This window comes from Macrosteles quadrilineatus, unplaced genomic scaffold (assembly GCF_028750875.1).
Source record: "Macrosteles quadrilineatus isolate MER2022 unplaced genomic scaffold, UCM_ALF_1.0 Scaffold_2__2_contigs__length_208266976, whole genome shotgun sequence".
Classification (NCBI taxonomy): Eukaryota; Metazoa; Arthropoda; class Insecta; order Hemiptera; family Cicadellidae; genus Macrosteles; species Macrosteles quadrilineatus.
The window spans coordinates 163,746,936-163,767,564 of record NW_026542595.1 but is presented as its reverse complement, the minus strand read 5'-3'; the positions used below and the strand labels follow the sequence as shown (position 1 = coordinate 163,767,564).

General features: G+C 34.3%; 1 protein-coding gene across 2 annotated transcripts; it reads left to right on the top strand.

The window, feature by feature from the left end:
• The first annotated feature begins 350 nt into the window (after window positions 1-350).
• LOC128987827 (ESF1 homolog) lies at window positions 351-17,160 on the top strand. Of its 2 annotated transcripts, none has more exons than XM_054408862.1 (11): window positions 351-542; window positions 2,375-3,015; window positions 4,590-4,771; window positions 7,779-7,886; window positions 8,224-8,424; window positions 8,893-9,124; window positions 9,500-9,789; window positions 12,880-13,044; window positions 14,297-14,464; window positions 16,151-16,297; window positions 17,042-17,160. In XM_054408862.1, exons 2-11 carry the CDS (start codon window positions 2,391-2,393, stop codon window positions 17,135-17,137), a joined length of 2,214 nt encoding a protein of 737 aa, XP_054264837.1. In that variant the 5' UTR covers window positions 351-542; window positions 2,375-2,390; the 3' UTR covers window positions 17,138-17,160. The 2 variants fall into 2 exon arrangements, with proteins under 2 accessions (XP_054264837.1, XP_054264838.1); XM_054408863.1 differs by having other exon boundaries at window positions 351-549.
• The last annotated feature ends 3,469 nt before the right edge of the window (window positions 17,161-20,629 follow it).

Sequence of the window (20,629 nt, the reverse complement as noted above, 5' to 3'; positions counted from 1 at the left end):
TTCAAAAGAAATAGAAAACAATCTTTAAGATATGTAACTTGGACTTCAAATACTTTCCATTCAACCAATCATTCATTCAAACAATCCATTCAACGAGCAAAACCTCTAACCACACCAACTAAAAGTGATTAACCTAATTTTATATATACTCAACAAGCACCTAACTTAACATTTCAAGAATGTCAGGACAATATATTCATGGTACAATAATTAATAGTGTTATGAGCTGAAACAGTGTGGCCACATGGAAGTTTAAAGAAGCCATTTTTTAAGCAAAAAAGAATAGAAGAAGAAGAAGACTTTGTTTTGGTTAATAATTTGAGGTTATGTTTGTTTGCCATGTTCCTGCCATAACATAACATAACCTAACCTAACGTGGATGGAATATTGGATTTGGATTTTGGTTGGAACCGAATGAATGATTGAAATTCAAACTTAAATGCTTACAGTTATTCGATTCCTCATTGTGGTTATCTTATGAATGACAAAAGTGAAGAAATATTAGTTCAGACTAGAAAAAAATCTACACATATTTTGAAGAGGTAAGAGGTACTGTATAACTTATTCTGACTTATTGTTCGGTTATAGGCTATATGAAAATAGGTCTACTTGTGCAGTTCTTATAGGCCTAGCCCATTTATTTAAGTTATTGTAGGACTAGAAACATTGGCTACTGTGTTTCTCAGTCGGGATGCCCTTTACAGTTGTCATTAGTGATAGGCTAGCCTATTATATTTATTGAGCTTTTATAGGCTGCACTTTACGTCCTACACTCATTCGAATGAAAATATCGATCGATATATTGATTACTCGATAAGTTATATCGTTTGGTTAGTTAGGTAAGGTTAATCTAACCTAACCAACCAAACGATAACTTATATTGAATGAAACAATCGAATGATCGATATTTTGATTCAAATTAGTGTAGGATGTAAAGTAAAGTGCAGCCCTTTTATTTATTGCTCTGGGGTTGGCGCAGTAGGCCTATACGTTAAGTTAAAAGTCAGTGGATAAGTTAATGTGGACCTAGGGTTTGCCGTGCCTTGAGCCGGCTTTTGTCCACTGAGCCGGGCTGTAAAATTGTCCATGGCTGTAGCCATAAAGAAACTCTCTTTATTATACCCATCCTGCATTCATATCAACCTTAAATTCCACTATTGCCCTAGGTACAATCAGGTTTGTTAATTTCTCAATAAATGATCAATTTAATTCAGCTTCCTAAGTAAGAATGCAGTAGAACCTTGATTTACCGATTCGGTATTTGTTTACTTTAGGGGCTTCTAAAGAATTTTGAAAAAAATAGTTTTATCTCATTATTTGGCCTATTTTGAACACTTTTTACATTTGGCACTTTTGGGGCAAACACCTATTTCACCCAGAAAATCGTGTTTGAAAATCACAAAAACTGAAAAAATCTTCATTTTTTTATACTTTTAATGTGTTTTTACTATTATTTAGGACATTTGAAACACCCTCTAGCACTTTTTTGGACACTGCCGTAAAAAAAAAAATCAGATTTGAAAAATCATAAAAAATTGCAGTGCCGAAAATGCCCGGCCCACTCCTCTGCTTAACTAAATAACTTACCTATAATATAACTTAACCAAACATAACCTAACTTAACCTAACCAAACCAAACATAACCTAACCTAACATTACCTAACCTAACCTAACATTACCTAACCTAACCTAACTTAACCTAACCTAATGTAACATAACCTAGCTTAACCTAACCTAACCAAACATAACCTAACCTATCATTAACTAACCTAACCTAACATTACCTAACCTAACCTAACTTAACCTTAACCTTGTTAAAAAAATTCGTAATTTTTGGCAAATTGCTTACCTAAGCATGGGTTAGGTCGAGTTAGGTTAGGTTAGATTATATTTAGTTTTGTAGATGAGTGTATTTACCAAGCTAAATATATAATATAGTGTGGCTTAACCTAACCCTAGCCTAACCTAACACGACCTAACCTATGCTTAGGTTAGGAATAGCCTATGCCGAAAATTACGGATTTTTTGTTAAACCAAGGTTAGGTTAGGTTATGTTAGGTTAGGTTAAGTTAAGTTAGGTTAGATTATATTACATTTGGGAAAAGTGTTTAAAATGTCCTAAAGTAATAGTAAAACACATTAAAAGTGTTAAAAAAACGCCGATTTTTTTGCACTTTTTGGCAATTTTCAAACGCGATTTTCAGGGTGAATTAGGTGTTTGCCCCAAAAGTGCCAAATGTAAAAAGTGTTCAAATTAGGCCAAATAATGAGATAAAACTATTTTTTTCAAAATTCGTTAGAAGCCCCTAAAGTAAACAAATACCCATGTTCCACTGTATATCTTTTTTATTCCTTATGTCACTTATACTTACAGATAATAAACTATTTCAATGGAAGAAATCAAAGACGAGAGGTTCTCACATATTTCATCTGACCCACGTTTTCGGGCTACTCCAAAGTCAATAAGGAAGGTAAAAATTGATAAAAGATTTCAATCATTATTTACCGACAAGCGTTTTCAAGTCAAATATTCTGTTGATAAACGTGGAAGACCAGTAAATCAGTCATCTCAGGAAAATTATAGAAAATATTATGATGTTATGAGTGATGATGAATCAACCGATGAGGAGGATGACAGTGATGAAGATAAAAGCAATGAAGAAACTGTAGAATCCCAAATTAATGATATAACTTCCGAAAATGAGAAAAAAATTAGAACAACAAAGCTATACAAATCAAATAAATGGAGCGTGTCACCGGCTCAGGGTTCAAGTAATTCAAATGAGTCCTCAAATAACTTAGATGCTGAAAATAGAAATGAAGTAGAAAAAAAACCTCACAACAAGAATAAGGACAAATCCAAGAACCAAGAAGCAGAACTTGAAACAGACAAGTTGGAGAAGGCTCGCATGACAGATGAAATAAAACTAAAACTTCGAGACCCTCATATTGACTATGCTAGAGGAGTTGGAGCTCTTATGTCTGACAGCTCGTCTGAGGAAGAGAGCTCTGAATGTAAGTACAAGTGTCTTAAAGAATTTATTAGTAACTAGTGTTCCTGTTGCTCGAATTCGAGCAATTTCTAAGTATTACAGGCGTTATTTTAAAACGAATAACAGTCATAATTTCTGATGACTTAAAAATATTCAACTCAAAGATTATGGAAATACTAAAGATGTACATAATAGATCAATATAATCAACATTTATTGTAAATAGTGTTTTCTACCAAAATAGCCTTACTCATAGCTGCATTGGGTTTCCAGACACACTGTGTGTCCAAAAGCCAGCACGACTCCCTTCCCATACCGCCCCTGAGCGGTAGGGATCATTGAGATTCGCTCTAACCTTTCCTCTCCCTTCATGGGCAAGTTTTCATACCTATTCTTTCTTAGTTTTTGTTTGTTTCTTTTTTTAAATTTTAATGCCTGTATGTATCCTTTGTATTTTCCTATTTCCCTAGCTACTTTTCTAAACGTCTCAATTGCTTCCTTGACACTCATCATGGTTTATTTTCTCATCTCTAGGCCTATCTTATCCAATACATATTCCTGTTCTCACCTATTTGTCTCCTGAAGTGAGCAATTTATAAATACGTGACTCATGGTTTTTATTTCTCCACATCTACAAACTTCCTCTTCCACCTGGTGAAATCTTCACAAAATCGCCTTGAAATTTTCAATGTTCTCTGACAAACTGTGTTTTATAATGGCCCATCTCCCAATCTTGTTTCAGTCTCTTTCTGATGTTAGGTATAAATACGAACGTTTACCTTTAAAACGTTAACATAGAATACTCTGCTCCCAACGCATTTGCCACTCTTCTAATATCTCCTCTCTTCTGTTTTCAAATTAGTCCTACCCTCCTCCTTGTCTTCCAAAATCAACAGCTTATGCAGCAATTATCCAACAGTCCTAAATTGTATGTGAAATCTTCTGGCGACTGTTTGGAGAGCACACTTAAACCCAGCACGGAAGGGTGCTTACTGTATTCGGTTATCAACGACAATAGTATTATTTGTATTTCATTTGCGTCGGCCTCCTTCTATTGGCCGTCCTGATCAACGTCTTATAGTCTCCATTATGTCGAACGTTTTTTTGGTTATGTTTTGATTTTGTGCAAAATTTTAGTATAACCATCTGTTTCAAATATTAGTGTCAATTTCAAAGTATTCATCTGTTCAAATATAAACAAACATTTTCTCCCTAAGAATAACAGGGAACTTTGAAGGCCACTGGGGCAGAGCCCTGATGGAATTCCAAAGTTTTTTTTTGTTTGATGGCAAAACTACATGCTAAGACCTTTCTAATGACACCTTGAACATGGTGATTGGTAGCACCACCACTCCAAAACAATTATGACAAAAATATGCCTAGCGTATTAAATATATAGATAATTTGTCAAGGTTGTATTAAATATGTGTGTACACATATAGTTATAGTTAGAGTCTGTAATCTCCGTTTTAAATACTGAAAACAACGGAACCTACAAAACCTCAAAGTTTATAGAGAGGTCCCTTAACGGGAGACCAGGACAAAATAATATAGGTTCAGCAGGAGAAAATATGCGATGTTTGTGTAATGTAAACAGCTGAGTCAGAGTCGGAGGTGGAGCATGGATGGGGAGAGCTGGACCGAGATGCTGAGCTGACCGAAGATGCTACTTCACGCTTGGCTGTGTTACACATGGACTGGGACAGGATCAGAGCTGTAGACCTTATGGTGTTGTTAAACTCCTTCCTACCTCAGAATGGAGTCATCAAGTCAGTTACTGTAAGTTGGTCGTTGTTTATCTAGCTTTATTGTAAAAAAGTTGGTAAAAGTTAAGCGGTTGTGCATAGTAAAAGTGGATTAGAGTTGGCAACACGTAAGGAATCCAGCGATTAGGATATTTCAATACCCAGGTGTCTTCATCAGCTATCTTGGGGAAAGGCAATCACATGACGTGCTGGCTTCTCATTGTTCTGTTGTGGTGAGGTATGTGGTACATTTAAATTATTTTGTGATTTAATTAGGCTGATTGGGTAAACTGAGTTGCAGTTGCAGGTAATGTAGGAATAAAATAAAAATGACCAGAGGTCGTCCAGTGGTCGAAAACTCAACAAAAAATATGTAATATCATTGACTATTGGATACAGACTTCTCTATTTCCACCCCACGATGTAAATAAAACATATGATTGGAATTTCTTCTGTTTGTCTTGTTGTTATTTTATCACCAGAATTGCAACCCATAAGTTCCATGTTAATAAAAAATAAAAATTAAATTCATTTTTATTTTTGTGCTTATTTTTGAGCCTAGGCCTATTTTAATTTATTAAAGGATATAACAAAAGGGCACATACAGAGTAGACTCCCTCTTATACGGACTCCTCGGGACCAAGGCCAGTCTGGATAACGGTTTTTCCGGTTAAACCGACGTCCCCAAAATCTCATTAAAACGGACCGTTTAAATGCATGTACTCTATATAGTATTTGACTTAAAATTAGGAGAGCATTGTATTTAGACACGCAATCACTGTTCTCAAATCTTTCCCACAAAAACAGTCGTTTCATTACCGTCCACTTCCTGCCGATCTAGTCCGGTCAAAAGGTGTCCTGATAAGAGGGAGTCCACTGTACTGGAAAATATCTTTCTAACAGTACGCACAGATTTTCCCTGCGATTCACACAAGCTGAGAAACAAGTTTTCAAGAAACATGCTTGCTTATTGATATAGGCCTATAGAATTCTAAGAAATATTTATGAATATTTTTTATATTTAAAAAGAAATATGTAAAATCCTTACATATAATTCTGTAAGACAAAATTTTTACCAGAAAATTGTTGACGTCTGGTAAGTCGCAGAAAGGTGGGAGGGGTCTTAAGTTAAAGGCATTGACCCCAGGGACTCGGGAAAAATAGCAGAATTCCCATAAAGTTACCAGAAAACGAGATATACAGTAGACCCCCTCTTAACCGACCCTAATGGGACCGGACCTAGGTCGGATAGCTCAAAAGGTCGGATAAAACGGGCAATCCCTAAAATCATAACATAATGAAGTGCTATTCATTTGGAATTATATAATCATTATTTTGAAATCATACTTGCATTATTTATCAAATAAACTACTCTTATCTCCTTTTTCATATTGATAGAAACGTCACAAATAAACACAAAGCACGGTTAAGTCAAATAGGCCTACTTTCAGTGGAATATATTATAATACTTCTAAGAAAGAGTCAATAAAATTCCTATTTTAATATCATTAGTACTGTAATGTATTAATTGATGCTTTCCAAACACATCGTAATACAGTACAGAACCTTTTGTCGACATTAAAGATACAAGCGTCCATTTTGTTACAAGACACGACGTTTATTTATAGCCTCTCACTGGAGGCTCAAGCACAAAAACTATCTTGACCTTGGAGTTGTTAACTCCCCTTCCCTACAAGTTGCATTGTTTGTTTACTCCGGCGATAATATAATCATTTCTCAAAATCGTAACGCAGTTTATGATGTTATAAGTTTGCCGCACAGATAACAAATCAGATCAGATGTGCTCGAGCTTCGAACGATGATGACAAACTGACAATAGGCTATGCTATATCTTTTGTGATCAACACAAAATAACTTATTGTTAGTCATATCCTGTGGAGATAAGCGTATGGTTCAGTTCTCATCGCCCAGCGTGGGAGCGGAAATGCCGAGATTCCTAGAAGGCGGCGGTTAAACCGAGCTGCTCTCAAAGCAAGGTCGGTTAAAACAAACTGTATTATTTTACGATCGAAGGCGGATAATCCGATTATCGGTTAATACGAGGTCGGTTAAGAGGGGGTCTACTGTAACGTAAAATATCCACCATAAGAAAAGCATGGGGACTGAAAAACGTCTGCATTCTAATCAGCTGTTGCTTATTTATTTGTAATGTTTACATTTATTCCGAAAATCAATGTTGTTAAATAATGTTTCAAAATGAAATGTATTCGTTTAATTTTTTGGTTTTCCGTTTTTATGATGAGTGAAGTAACTAGACTGGGTAGGGGAAGAACTGCAAGACGTGGAAGAGTATCCAGGAATTCAACTAACACAAGAAATGCTGAAAGAGAACGTCATGTAAAAGGCCTAAATATGAAAATCCACAAGCTGGTTTATAACCTGCCTTCAGAAGAACGCTGGAAAAGGAGATGAGTGTTGTTTCTCACAATCTAGGTCCTCTTAGCACTTGCATGCATTGTGGCGCATTTCACTTCGCAGAGGAGGCCACAAATGGACATTTTGACGCATGTTGCCACTATGGACTCATTAACATGCCACAACCACAATTAAATTACAAACTTAAAGTCATGTTTTTACATGATTCTAACTTCATAAGAAACATAAGGCAATACAACAGTGCAATGGCTTTTACGTCGCTTTCCGCTACACAAAAAGAGATTCCAGGGAAATGGGCCTTCCTGTTTTAAAATTCAGGGACAAATTCATAGATACATTTCTGACTTACTACCGCGAAATGGGGAGTTGCCTTCATATAGACAATTGTGTCTAAATTAGGGGCTATGGCCCCTACAGGCCACTAGTAATAATAATATTTTGAATTTTAATTAAATCTAGTTTTAAAAGACGAGTTTAATCTGCTGAGTTGAGTGTTGTCTTTGGTTTACAATCCAAATAAGCATTAGATAGTGATGGTGTATAGCATTTTTATATCAGCATATTTTGTAAAACGTCTCATTCAACTAGGTTGTCCATTAAGATTTCTACTTCATCATCTAGGCCTAAACATTTTATTTTTATAGATATACCCTTCACAATTTGGACTGGAACGTATGAAAGAAGAGGAGGAAAGAGGGCCGATAGAGTTGGTAAATTTAAAACATGAAGATGACGCAGATCTAGATGAAGAGGTAACATCACACATTTATTCATCAAAACACAAGAAAAGTAATGTTAGTTAAAAAAAAAATATTAATTGGTCAACAATTTTTTAGGTTTTTTATGTTTTACGCTAGTGGCATTTTAAATTTAAGTTCAAGAATTATTTCAAGCGCTTTTAAGGGAGAGTGGTCCAATACCTATTTTTGTTTTTAGTTGTGCTGGGATTTGACCCCTTTTCTCCCGTACCAAAATCCGAGCCATTAACCACTAGGCTAGCAACACACCAAAGTTTTGCAATTTAACTAGATATTTTGTTCCTAAAGCTTGTCACAATGTTACAGGTATCACAATTCTTTCTTGTTTCAGAGCAAGGAAGGAAAGAAATATCACACAGAGAGGCTGCGGCAATATCAGATGAACAGATTAAAGTATTACTATGCAGTTGTTGAGTTTGATTCCGTAGAGACAGCCAACAAAGTGTACACAGAGTGTGATGGACTTGAATATGAAAGTAGTGCAACTAAGTTAGATCTTCGATTTGTGCCACAGGATGAAACGTTTGATCAGGTTTGTCCCTACCTTGGACTAGTATTGGTATCTTATCTTTACAGGACTAAAAGTGATTTGTCTGGATTGTAACCAGTTGTGAAAACTGGCATTGCAAGAGAAATCTAAACACACTAGTGAGTCTAAATCCTCTCATTCTTGAAGTAGAGTTCAATGTATTATTTCCTAACTTTAATGTATGTTTTTTTGTCTGGCCAAACCAAGAAAGCGGACTCGGAATCAAGTTTTTCTGAGTTTTTTAGTCATAGTCATCATAGTTTTTAAGGGCCATTTCAGCTAGTCAAATTACTACCCTACAAATAATTATTCTAAAAAAAATCTAGTTTTGAAGTAATCCCATCACAGAATTTTATATTAGTCAAGACTTAAATATAAGGGGGGTTTATAAACTATTAGTTAAGAATTAAAAAGCCGATGTGTCAGCAAACAGGGCCTACACTGTGATACAATTTATTTTGTTGTCGACAGGAACCACACGAGGTTTGCACCAGTATGCCAGACCCAGCCAAGTATGAGCCTCGTATCTTCACCAACACGGCGCTGCAGCAGGGCAAGGTGGAACTGACCTGGGACGAGACTGACCCAAGCCGTCAGGAGTTCACCAGGAAAATTCAGAGGAACGCGGACAAGGTTGATGACGTTGACCTGCAAGCCTATCTAGCCTCATCATCTGGAGAGGACGAAGAACTAGCAGACAAGGGTTAGTGTTTCGAAACTGTTAAACATTTTAGAAGATTATTGAACCTCGTTAACCAGGGATTGTTAAGACTTCGTAGCCCAATGTTTGCTTGATATATCCTTTATAATATGAAAATGTGTTATAGGGTGCACTCAAATAATAAATAAAATATTTTCTATGTAGTATGGAGTTTACAATGACTTTTTTACATAAGATGTTTTTATGGCAAATAAACACATTGGATTTTATTTCACTTCCAACAATAAAAACATGTCAAAGAGATTTAAAATTTAGCCTACAAAACTAATGCAAAAAACCTTCCTAACCGTTTTGTGAAATAGTTTAAATTTTCCATTTAGATAAGATTTAGAATTACATTGGAAATTTAATTTACAGATGAATCTAGTGAGGATGAATCAGAGGACGATAAAAATATAAAAGAGGAAGACAAAATTGCCAAATACAAATCTTTGCTGGCTTCAATTGAAGAAGAAGAGGAGAAGAAGAAAAATAGGGATGTCGACTTGGAAATAACATGGGGTATTGGGTTGAAAGAAAAAGCGGAGAAGTCGGTTAAAGAGAAACTAAACGCACCTCAAACACCGTTTGAAGAAATGCTAGACAAACGTAAAAAAAAGAAGAAACAGAAGAGGGAAGAAAAGTTGAAACAGAAAGAAAAGAACAAGGTGATTTGAACTAGCATTTGTTTATTTACAAACTCAAAACTCTGCCACATATAGATCAACTCCTCATTAGGTGCACACCTGACCTGACGTGACCGAACCTGGTTACACTATACCAGCGGTAACCAAACTTTTAGTTTGGGCGGCCCACCATCATATTGAATCAACCCACCCTTTGTATAATATTACTAATATTTATTTTTACTATTTTAATTATTATCATTTTACGAATCTTACTTTATAGTAAGATTAAATATCAGAATTTTAATTTAATTTAATAATATTATTATTATAAATGTAAAAGTTTGTCTGTTTGTTTATTTGTTTGTTTGTTTGAAGTTCAATCACACATTAACTACTGGACGGATTGGCTTGAAATTTGGCATGATGATAGCTCACATTCCCGGTTAACATATAGGCATATTCTTATCTCAAAAATCCTTTCGGGCTCCGCCCCAGTGGCTCTGTAGTTCCCCATGTTAACCTTATGAGTATCTATAATATTAAAACGAAACAGTGTTTTTTTATTTCACGATTCTGAATCAACCACTCGACGGATTTTCATGATTTTTGTGTTGAAAGAAAGATAATTTTGAGAACTAGGGAATGTCGAAGCCATAATTTTAGTTTAGGGTCCCAGTTTTTTATAAATTAAGTTTTAATTTTTAAAAAGTCTAGCAGCCGACGCTAGGATTCTAAACTAGCTTTTGGTATAAAATAATTTGCTTCAAAACAGCTGTACACATTCAACTTTTGTGTCACAAATTCAGCATTTGGATAAAAATGTAAAGACATACTTAGGGTTGACTTATTTATACTATGTGTAATGCTAATCATTGATACGTTCAATTCTTCTGTAAGAGGATGACAGATTAATTTAATATACATAGTAAAATACTAGGATGTTCAAATTATTTTTTAAAGCAATGTTTGTAATCTTCGATTTGTTGTAGAGCAATATGATATGTTTTAACTAACAGCTGGTTAAATATAAACTATGGAACTATGAGGTTATTTTATTTACTCTTATTTTGTCATTGATTATAGGAAATAAGTAAGATTAGTAGACCACCGAGATAAGTAACACCATTGATGAGTACAAGTCGAGGCTCTGTACACGAGTTTAAAAAAAGATATGCAAATTATTTTACTCCACAACTTTTTTGGAAAGGGTAGGAAAATCACAATTTTTACATGTTTTAATTCATCTTGGCAGCTTTTTGTTTACAATCAATGTTTTTGAATGCTTGAACTTTGTTTGGATTAGGCCCGGAAATATTGATGTCATAAAGATGGAGATCAAGAATCCTCAGGAATACGATTTTAAATTACCACCACAACCTCAGACGGGTGTTATCCAAAGATATACACAAATGAATGACATAGATTGAACACAACGTCATCATTGACCTAGGATACTGCAATTAGACTAACCGTCCTTTTATGAAATCTAAAAAAGTTGTTTGGCGTGTGTTTAGTTGTGGTTATTGGAGGCGCTGAATATTTTATAGTTTAAATAAATGAATATGGGAAATTACGATGTACATTGATTCAATGAGGGTGGTTTAATTATCAAGGATATTGGAACTGATAACGGAATGGATAATAAACATAGAAAATTAATTACGTTACGTTACGTTTACGTTACGTTGGTAATTACAATTAATTACCAGCGTTTTTACTTTTTAAATTCCTTCAACATGTGACCAAATTGTTCAAATGAATATTATTTATGACTCAGCTGTTTAAAAAATAAACTAATATGTTGTTGTGTTTACTTTTCTTTGTTTACACTTATTTATTTAGCAATTGATGCTGTGAAATTGACATACTGGTAAAGGATGTGTGTGGACGATTCGTTTAATGATGTCAGGACACCAACGTTATAGTTATGTGTACTGTGAATTTTATTGGATGTTTTCGTTTTATATTAGGGAGTTTCAATTCAGACCTACTGGAAATTGTGTATAGTATGAGTAATTGTATTGTGGTGATATTGATTATGGAAGAGGTAGGTATGCCATGGAAGGTGATATCATTGACTAGGCCTATACACTTCTCAATTGATAATTACTCTTTCTACTGTAGGCTGCAATAAAATTTGTCTTTATACGTGTAAACTAGCTGTTCTGAATTATAGGCCTACACCGTTTTAACTGACTACTCCCGTATGTAGGACGGGCTAACACCTCGTTCATATTTAAAGGGAATTAAAGAATTTTGTCAGCTGTTTCAACTACAAAAGTTGATTCTATGATATGCAAAAGCATTAAATAAAAAGTTATAAGATATACCAGCAGGCTACAGCACTATTTTTTTTTTGCATTTATGAAAACAACTAATTTGAACTGAGCAACAACAAAAAGCTGTGATACGCAGTAAGAACTGTCAAAGTAGGATTGTTTACAGTTGTTATGTTTTTAATTTCATGAATAATTTAATTTGTGATATTTTGTGAATTTTTAATAATTAATTTTTCTCTATTGTTAGGTGAAGTGGTAGAGCACTATGACTATGGTAGATGTGTAATGCTATAGTATACCGTAAATTTAAAGAAACAAATTTTATCAAATTGTGTCCTCCCCCATTGACAACACAAAGCTTGAGTATAACTGCACTCTGCTGGTATTATTATATAAAGGGTCTATTGAGAAACAAATCAAAATGGTAACTACTCAGGCAATAGTTAACATTTTGATGTGGCTTTTGTGTATTGGCCTAGAACCTAACAAACCTTGTCTCAGTTCATTCTGATTATCACTCAACTGTTAAGAGAGTGATTTTTTTTATAATTTTTGGGTACGAATAAATAATACGTTTTATATTTTATTCTTTTCGTGACCTACCCAATCAGCTCTTGCCAGTGCCATACACTATTGGGCCGGAACTATAGTTTGGGAACCGCTGCTCTACAACTAACAAGACTGGTAAACCCAATGGCCTAGCTGCCTAGGTTGTAAAAGCTATCAGGTACAGTTTTTTTGTGGGATGCTGTTGTGAAGGGTTGTTTGTGTTAAGTCCTTGAGGCTTAAAGAGTGAGAATTTTCAACCATTTTCTTTTACACTGAGGTGTCATTATTATTGTTTTTACAGGAAGAGGATAGCGAGAGTGATCTCTACTCTGATGATGACTTACTCTCTGATGTGGATATGAATGATCCTTACTTCAAAGAAGAGATTCAGCCTGCTAAGAAAGGGGGAAAGAAGAAGAAAAAGAATTACGATGAAGAGGAGACGGAAGAGACCAAACAAAAAAAAGTATGAAATGTATATTAATTTCACAGGTTTGCTTGAAAATTATTTCTATGCTATTTTACCATGTATAATTTGCATGTGACACGCTAAGGGCCTGAGGGATAATAAATTGTGCCCTTGCCCCCCCCCCCCCTCCCTATTGGGAGAATTTTTCTCTTCCTGATTGTTCTACATAATACGGTTATTGAGGTATTCATATGTTACAGTACACTCCATGCTATCTTCATAATATATAATTGATTGGATAACAGTTTATGTCATACTAACAAACAAACTATTAAAACTTTACTTAAAAAATATGTCATTACCTTCCCTCTTTGTATCAGCAAACCTACCTTGAATTTTGTAACACAAAGCTCCCCCCCCCCACGAAAAAAATAGTTATTTACAAAGGGAATATATCTGACACGTTCAAGGAAATATGTTGGTAAAAGCCACAAGGCAAATGGATGTTGGCTTAGTAAGCAAGTGTGCTGCAGCAAGTGTATTTCACAGGGTAGCGGAATTAATTAACCTCCTTTATGAAGTCAGCTCAAAATATATGGCCTACATTTTTACCCACGGAATTTTACCCTCTGGCCATTATTAAAATTAATGAGAATAATTCATTTTCTTCTAAATAAATTGTTTTTCCACAGTCGTATAGCAAATAGTTTAAGAAATGTTAACCCATTTATAATTTAAATGGGTTACTCAGTTTGTTTACATACATATATTATCTAACATATATTATGTTTACATATATTATCTAACAGTTGGTCCCAAAAGTCGAATCCTGAATCTCTTCTTTTAGGGATCAAAATCAAACAGCAAAACCTGTTTACCTAGTTGAGATTACATAAAAATTTATTAAGATAGGTTACAAAAAAATAAAATGTTTACTATTCATTCAATAAAAACTGAAATCATGAAATTGAAATAAATTAATCTCACTAATTTCTATATTTGCACAGGGGGTAAAATTCGGGTTTAAAAATCCCGGGGTAAAAGTCCATCTAGAGTTGCCTAAACGCTAGTTATAGGGGGTATAATTCCGGTTTTTATTGCTAATCTAATTCATCACGCTCTGTCTATTTTCATTAGACTCCCAAATTCGCGGGGGTAAAATTCTGCCTTCGAACAAACTTTAGAGCACTCAGGTTACTACGTCAGCTTTCCTCAGGGGGTAAAATTCCAGGGGGATAAAATCCCGAAGACCCTATTTTACCATTAATATGAGAAAATATTATGAGGTATAACATTTGTGGGTTTTCAGGCTGAGTTAGAATTATTGCTTCTGGAAGAGAATGACACAGAGAAGGAAAAGAGTCATTTCAATTTAAAGAAAATTCAAGAGCAAGAAAGTGATGGAAAGAAGAAGAAGAGGAGAAAACAACTGAAAAAGAAACCCCAAGAAGTCTTGGAAGAAAAAGATGAGTTCAAGGTAAAAATTAAGAACAATTTTCTTTGTTGAACAAAAATGTTCACTTTAAAGTCTTGCTGAGCTAAAATCTCTGCTAATCATAATTTTAGTTTTAAATGAATAAATTAAATAATATTACTAGATATGATTTAAAACAAAACTAATTTATGTGTTCTAATTAACATAGATCCCTTGTTAACTTTCATTGGTCTTTGCCCTGGAGTTGGGACAAATAATATCAGCGTCAGACCCAAAAAATTTCCATTGCAATTTTTTTTAATTACATAGAGTGTATTCACAGCATTGATCACCACAAACTTAATATTAATAAAAACCCCAGTCAACATATGTGCCAGAGGATGGGTAAGAGGTCTTAAAATCAAAGCCATGAGGTCAGACTGCTCTAATCCTTGAACGAGTCACTAACAAGTTTAAATCTCTTACTTAAAGCTGACTGGATATAGTGATCACCACCTAGTAATTTTAGACATTTGCCAGTTAGATCTTGAGAAAAATCAAAATCTGTTTGATGGTGCAAAGCTGAGCCGAGCTGTCCCTAATCGTTGGGCTTTTACATTAGTTAGTAGCAAACAAAGCTGTCATTTCATTCATTCAACAATCACTGTTCAAATTTCACTCACCTTTTATTTAAAACTAGCTGTACCCACGGGCTTTGCCCCGTTTTACTTAATAAGTGAGCTCGTTCGCATGGCTCAATTACGTCCTGGTTGAAGTTCGTTCGCTACGCTCACTCACCTATTGGTTGGAGCTCGTTCGCTGCGCTCACTTGCCTTCAGGTTAGCTCGTTCGCTACGCTCACTCACCTTTTGGTTGCAAATTAGCTGTAGTCGTAAATTTAAAAAAATAGTGCTGCACCCTGTTGGTAATCCTTGTAACTTAAATGCTATTGCACATCATAGAAAAGAACCAACTTGTTTAATTGAAACAGCTGTTAATATTCATTAATTCCATTTAAATATGAGTACTCATAAGGTTAACATGGGAAACTCCAGAGCCACTGGGGCGGAGCCCGAGAGTCCGATCAGAATAAAAATAGCTTAGTTTTCCTATTTAATGCCTAAAGAATCAGTGTACCAAATTTCAGCGTCCTAGGTAAATGGGAAGTGGGAGAATTAGTGATGAGTGAGTGAGTGAGTGTGTCAGTGAGGGCTTTGCCTTTTATATATTTAGATATTAATTCTGGTGTGTCGGTGTTGTAAAACTCAAAAATCGTCTTAAAAATCTTTGAACATTTATAAATAATATTTGAGACTTGACCAACAGTATATTTCATGCTTGATTTATTTAACATAAAACTCAGTTTTCATAGTTAAAATAACTGTTCAATTACACTCCTACATTCATACCATAGAACTTCAATTCATAATGAAATTCATGAATTGATTTCGTGCAATCCAAGCATATACAAGAATGTGTATGTTCTATTACAGTTATGTGTGTTATGAAAAACACCCATAATAGAGTGCTCTGGTATTATGGGTATTTTTAGAACGTTTCTGACAAAATTATTTACAAATAGCGTATAGTAGCATCAGTATGAATGCTGCCTCCTTATGTAGCATTCAGAAAACAGGCAGAAGGCAACAACTGCATTCCTTACCTATAAAGTTTAACTAAGAAATAAATCTAACAGTGGTTTGATTTATGCATTGTAACAAGAACACAGAATAAAAAAAATAATTTCAGGTGAATGTAGCAGACGACAGATTCAGTGCTCTGTTCTCCTCTCATCATTTCAATGTAGACCCAGCTGACCCTCAGTTCCGCAAGACTAAAGCCATGGAGGCTATAATCTCGGAGAAACTCAAGAGAAGGAGACAACAAGTTGAACAAGTAAGAAATAAGTTTGTGTTTAGATTACAGTTGTAGAAATAGCGATCAGTAACAACTAATAGCCAAATCAGTGGGGGTTTTAAAATATTTTTGAAATAGTCTGAAACTTATCTTTTCTGTTAATTACACCTAATTACCACTGTTTTTTTTTTTTTTTTTTTTTTATGTGAAAATGTTATTTTAGATACTACCATTATGGTTAGGTTCTAAGCGAGGTATATAACCTAAAACTTTAATACTTGTAATTGTTAATACAACTTATATAGTGTAGTGTGTTGACTGAAATAGTTTGTTCCAACCTAGTTTTGGCTTCATTATGGCTGATTAAGGAGAGACTTATACGGCACAGTTCAATTACTCCTTTGCCCAAGTGTGGTTTTTTGTTTACGGCTTTTTTTGTTTATTTGAACTATTTTAAGGTTACCAGTACTTATTTCAATTCATACTTAAGACATTTATTTATAGTGGTTTAATTACCTTTAATTTTTCTCCCAGCTCAAAATAGTTGTATAGTATCAACAGCCATCGTTTCAACTTCATGACCCAACTCGTTGAAACCATGGTTGAAATATTATACAACTTTTTTGAGCTGGGACGAAAATAAAAGGTAACTAATACACTATCAATATTTATCTTGCCATCTCAGGGGCAAACCACAACAATGGGTACCTTAAACATTTAACTAAGACATTTTAAAACAAACTTAATTAAGATCAGAACACATAACTGATTTTTTTATTTCAGGAAGAGCCAGCTGGAAAGAAAACAAAGGCAGAAACAGAACTTTCACTGCTCGTGAACAGAATAAAAAGTAAAACAAAAAATAAAATAAAAAATTAAAGTTATGTACATTTTGTAAATTATTTGTTTGCAGTTTGATTTCAGATCCTAATCCTGACTTTATTAGAGGACCGGGATTGAGTTGTATAAAATCATAGCCAAAAAGAGACAAATGGCGTAAACCAGACAAACTGGTCCAGATAGTTTGAGAAATAACTTATAAATCAAATGCTAGATCGGGAAATCTAGATGATGGTCTTGATCTGTCAGCCCTCCTCTTCAATGCTTAGTAAATTGTTTTGTGTATAAAAAAAGTATTTTAGCAATAAGTTTATTGCTTAGTAAAAGTTGTGTTGACATCTTTGTAGCTTTTAAATGAACAAGTCTTTCACAAGTTAGGCTCACAACTATTATCTTCATATTTTGCTGTGGTGTTTCCGGACCAATTGACCGAACCTCTCCCATACACTGAAAAACCAGATGAAAAAGCATGGCAAAATTGTAGCCTTCAAAACATCTAACAAACTCCAAAATCTCCTTTCCGTAAAAAATACACCACAGGATTTTTGTCAAAAAACAGGAGTTTATAAAATAACCTGTAATGACTGTGATAAGTTTTACATTGACCAAACTGGAAGGCCCTTTGTAAAGAGGTTTAAAGAACATCTTCCCAAGAAAACCATCGTTCAAAAATCAAATTTCGCCGACCATTTGGTAGCCAGTAACCATAGTTATACTGATATAACAACAAATTTGCAGCCTTTACATATTTGCCAAAAAGGCCGAACAATGACGGCATTGGAACAGTTCGAAATTTACAGAGCCTCTAAAATTGAAACAACCTGTTAAACGACAAAAACACCCTGCAATCCAACATTCTTTTTGAAACCTTAATACAAATGAATAATAGCCGAAACAATGCTGCACTAGCTACGTCACCAGGACAAAGGTCAGATCACGACCAACTACCGTCTTCAGTCGAGTCTCGACACACGTCTGGCGCGCCTCCATATCCTGCCCGTGTACGCGTAGCAAAGTTAAAAAATGTTAATTAATGGTCGACCGGTTTTTATGTGTGTTTTGTGTTGTGAATATTTTACGCACCTCTTCAGGGAAGTTTAGTGTAAACAGTTCTTATACGGATCAGACGATGGCGCTCGCGCCGAAATGTACATAATCCACTAGGACAATACTTTGGACCACAAGGCGACAAGCAGGTATTTTAACCTTTTATTTATTTGTCACAACTATTATTTTTTAGATTGAAAAATACATAAAGAAGTCTGGCATATTACAATACGTTATTTTTAGAAACTTAAAAAAGCATTATCGGTAGGTGTTATGAATAATTGGCAGGGAAAAGCAGATAAAAATCAGCAATGTAGTTAGGGTGACAATAAACAATAGACAATAATGTGAACGCTAATGTTCTGATGTAAAATATTGAAAGATAATTATGGATACCTTTATTTCTCAAAATTTAATCAGTACTCAGTATAATTTTATCACCAACTAAAATCTAGGTCAATAGAGACCCATTATTTATACAAGTTAAGGATTAAACATACAGTAGACTCCCTCTTATCCGGACACCTTTTAACCGGACAACACTCGGTAGAAGTGACAACTCTTTATCCGGATAATTTTTATCAGCACATCGGTTTAACCGGACTAGATCGGCAGGAAGTGGGCGGTACTGAAACGACTGTTTTCGCGGGAAAGATTTGAGACCAGTGATTACGTGTCTAGATACAATGCTCTTCTAATTTCAGTCAAATACTGTATAGAGTATGCATTTAAACGATCCGTTTTAACGAGATTTTGGGGACGTCGGTTTAACTGGAAATATTAGAGGGAGTCTACTGTAAAGCACAAGGGCCAAGGTTTTTAGAAATTTTTGGAAGGATCAGCAGGCTTAGCTGAGTGGAAAAGAGTCCAAACTGGCACAAGAGACACAAAATATTAGAATATCTCACTGTCACTGACAGTATTTAACAAAGGGGGATAAAGTTTTCTCCAGGACCATATAGGACCTGGAGAAAACTCACTCTTCCATAGTTGAAAATGGTGTCAGTAACAGTGATATATTCCAATGTTTTGTAACACATCAACACTTGAGAAAAACCAGGCAAAAACATACTTTAAGGAAAATGAAATTTTTTATAATAAAAAATGTTGATTCTGATTTGCCATAAACAATCGGTTTTGCAACAATCACTGAATATACAATATTACCACTATCAGTACAGGTATTCAAGGGTGACCAATGAAATTCTCATAGCATAATAACAACAGCTTGTTATATTATTTACAAATGTATTAATAGCTTTATACACACAACAGGCTACCCACAGTGCTAACATTTCTACTTATGATATATACAGTGTCAAAAACAGAAGTGCCTTCTTACAGTACGACTTTAAACAAATCTAACATTGTTTCAGAAACTGTTGAAAACTATGCTGCTTTATCATTATTGTGATCATTTATAAGAAAGACAAAAAAAGTATTTAAAAACAAGTTAATTTAATGAAATAAAATTGTCTCTTGTCCTAAAAAATGTTCAAGCAAAAGGAGATTTTTTTTTTTATACCATTATCATGTTTATGTTGTAGCCAATTTTAAAATGAAAATAAATGTTGAATTGAGCCACAGATAAAGTGAGCTGGTGTCAAATACTGCTTTTAGTCAAATATCCAAACTTTATAAACTGATAAAAAGCAACTCACGTCACATCAACTCTCATAGTAACAAATTTACACTACCATTTCAACAAGTGGCAACAAAACAAATCTTAAAATTAATTAGTGTGAGAAAAAAATTCATAGTTTCCAAAAAAATCATACTTTTCAAATAAATTAAAACTAAGAGTACCAGAGAAACAATAGACTAGACATTTCACAGCTACAACCTAAAGTTTTAAAATGTTAGAAACAAAACAGGCTAGAAATAAAATAACCTAATTTCAATTACTCAAACCCTACTACGGTACTTCGTAAAGAATTTTTTATACATAAAATATTAGGAAAAAATGATCAATCAACATAATAAACTAAGATGGTCTGTAGTGTTGGGGCTGTTTGCAATTAAAATAAAAAATTCAAATCTATTATGGGGATCAAATAACTCTTATTCTTAAGTTAACGCCTTTGCAATACTTGTAGTTAATTTAGTGCTCTCCCCATCAATTTCTATCAGAATATACCTTACAGTTTTGGGCTCATATCCCGTTACTAAAAAGCAGAAAAATAAAGCAGCTTATTAAAAAATAAACATTTTCAACTACAGTACTAACTAAAAAATCATTTTGACAAAAAGACAGTACGTAATATATATTGTAAACCTTTTGTAATAGTTTATTTATCACTAGGCCCTTGTGATACTTTTCAAAAATCAACTCAAATTTTATGACCAAGGAAAAGCTGATGGCCCAATGAGCGAGAGTCTACAATACACTTTGGGCCCGTGTTATGAACAATGTCTTCTGCCATACCTCTAGCCTCCTTTAATTCATAAAAAAATCTACCTTGTTTTTCTTCATAGATTGGTTTC

Coding starts and splice junctions, on each gene's coding strand:
- LOC128987827 (XM_054408862.1), top strand. CDS start 2,391: ATGGAAGAAATCAAAGACGAGAGGTTCTCACATATTTCATCTGACCCA. Junction 3,016..4,589: donor TGAGGAAGAGAGCTCTGAAT/GTAAGTACAAGT, acceptor TAATGTAAACAG/CTGAGTCAGAGTCGGAGGTG. Junction 9,790..12,879: donor AACAGAAAGAAAAGAACAAG/GTGATTTGAACT, acceptor TTGTTTTTACAG/GAAGAGGATAGCGAGAGTGA.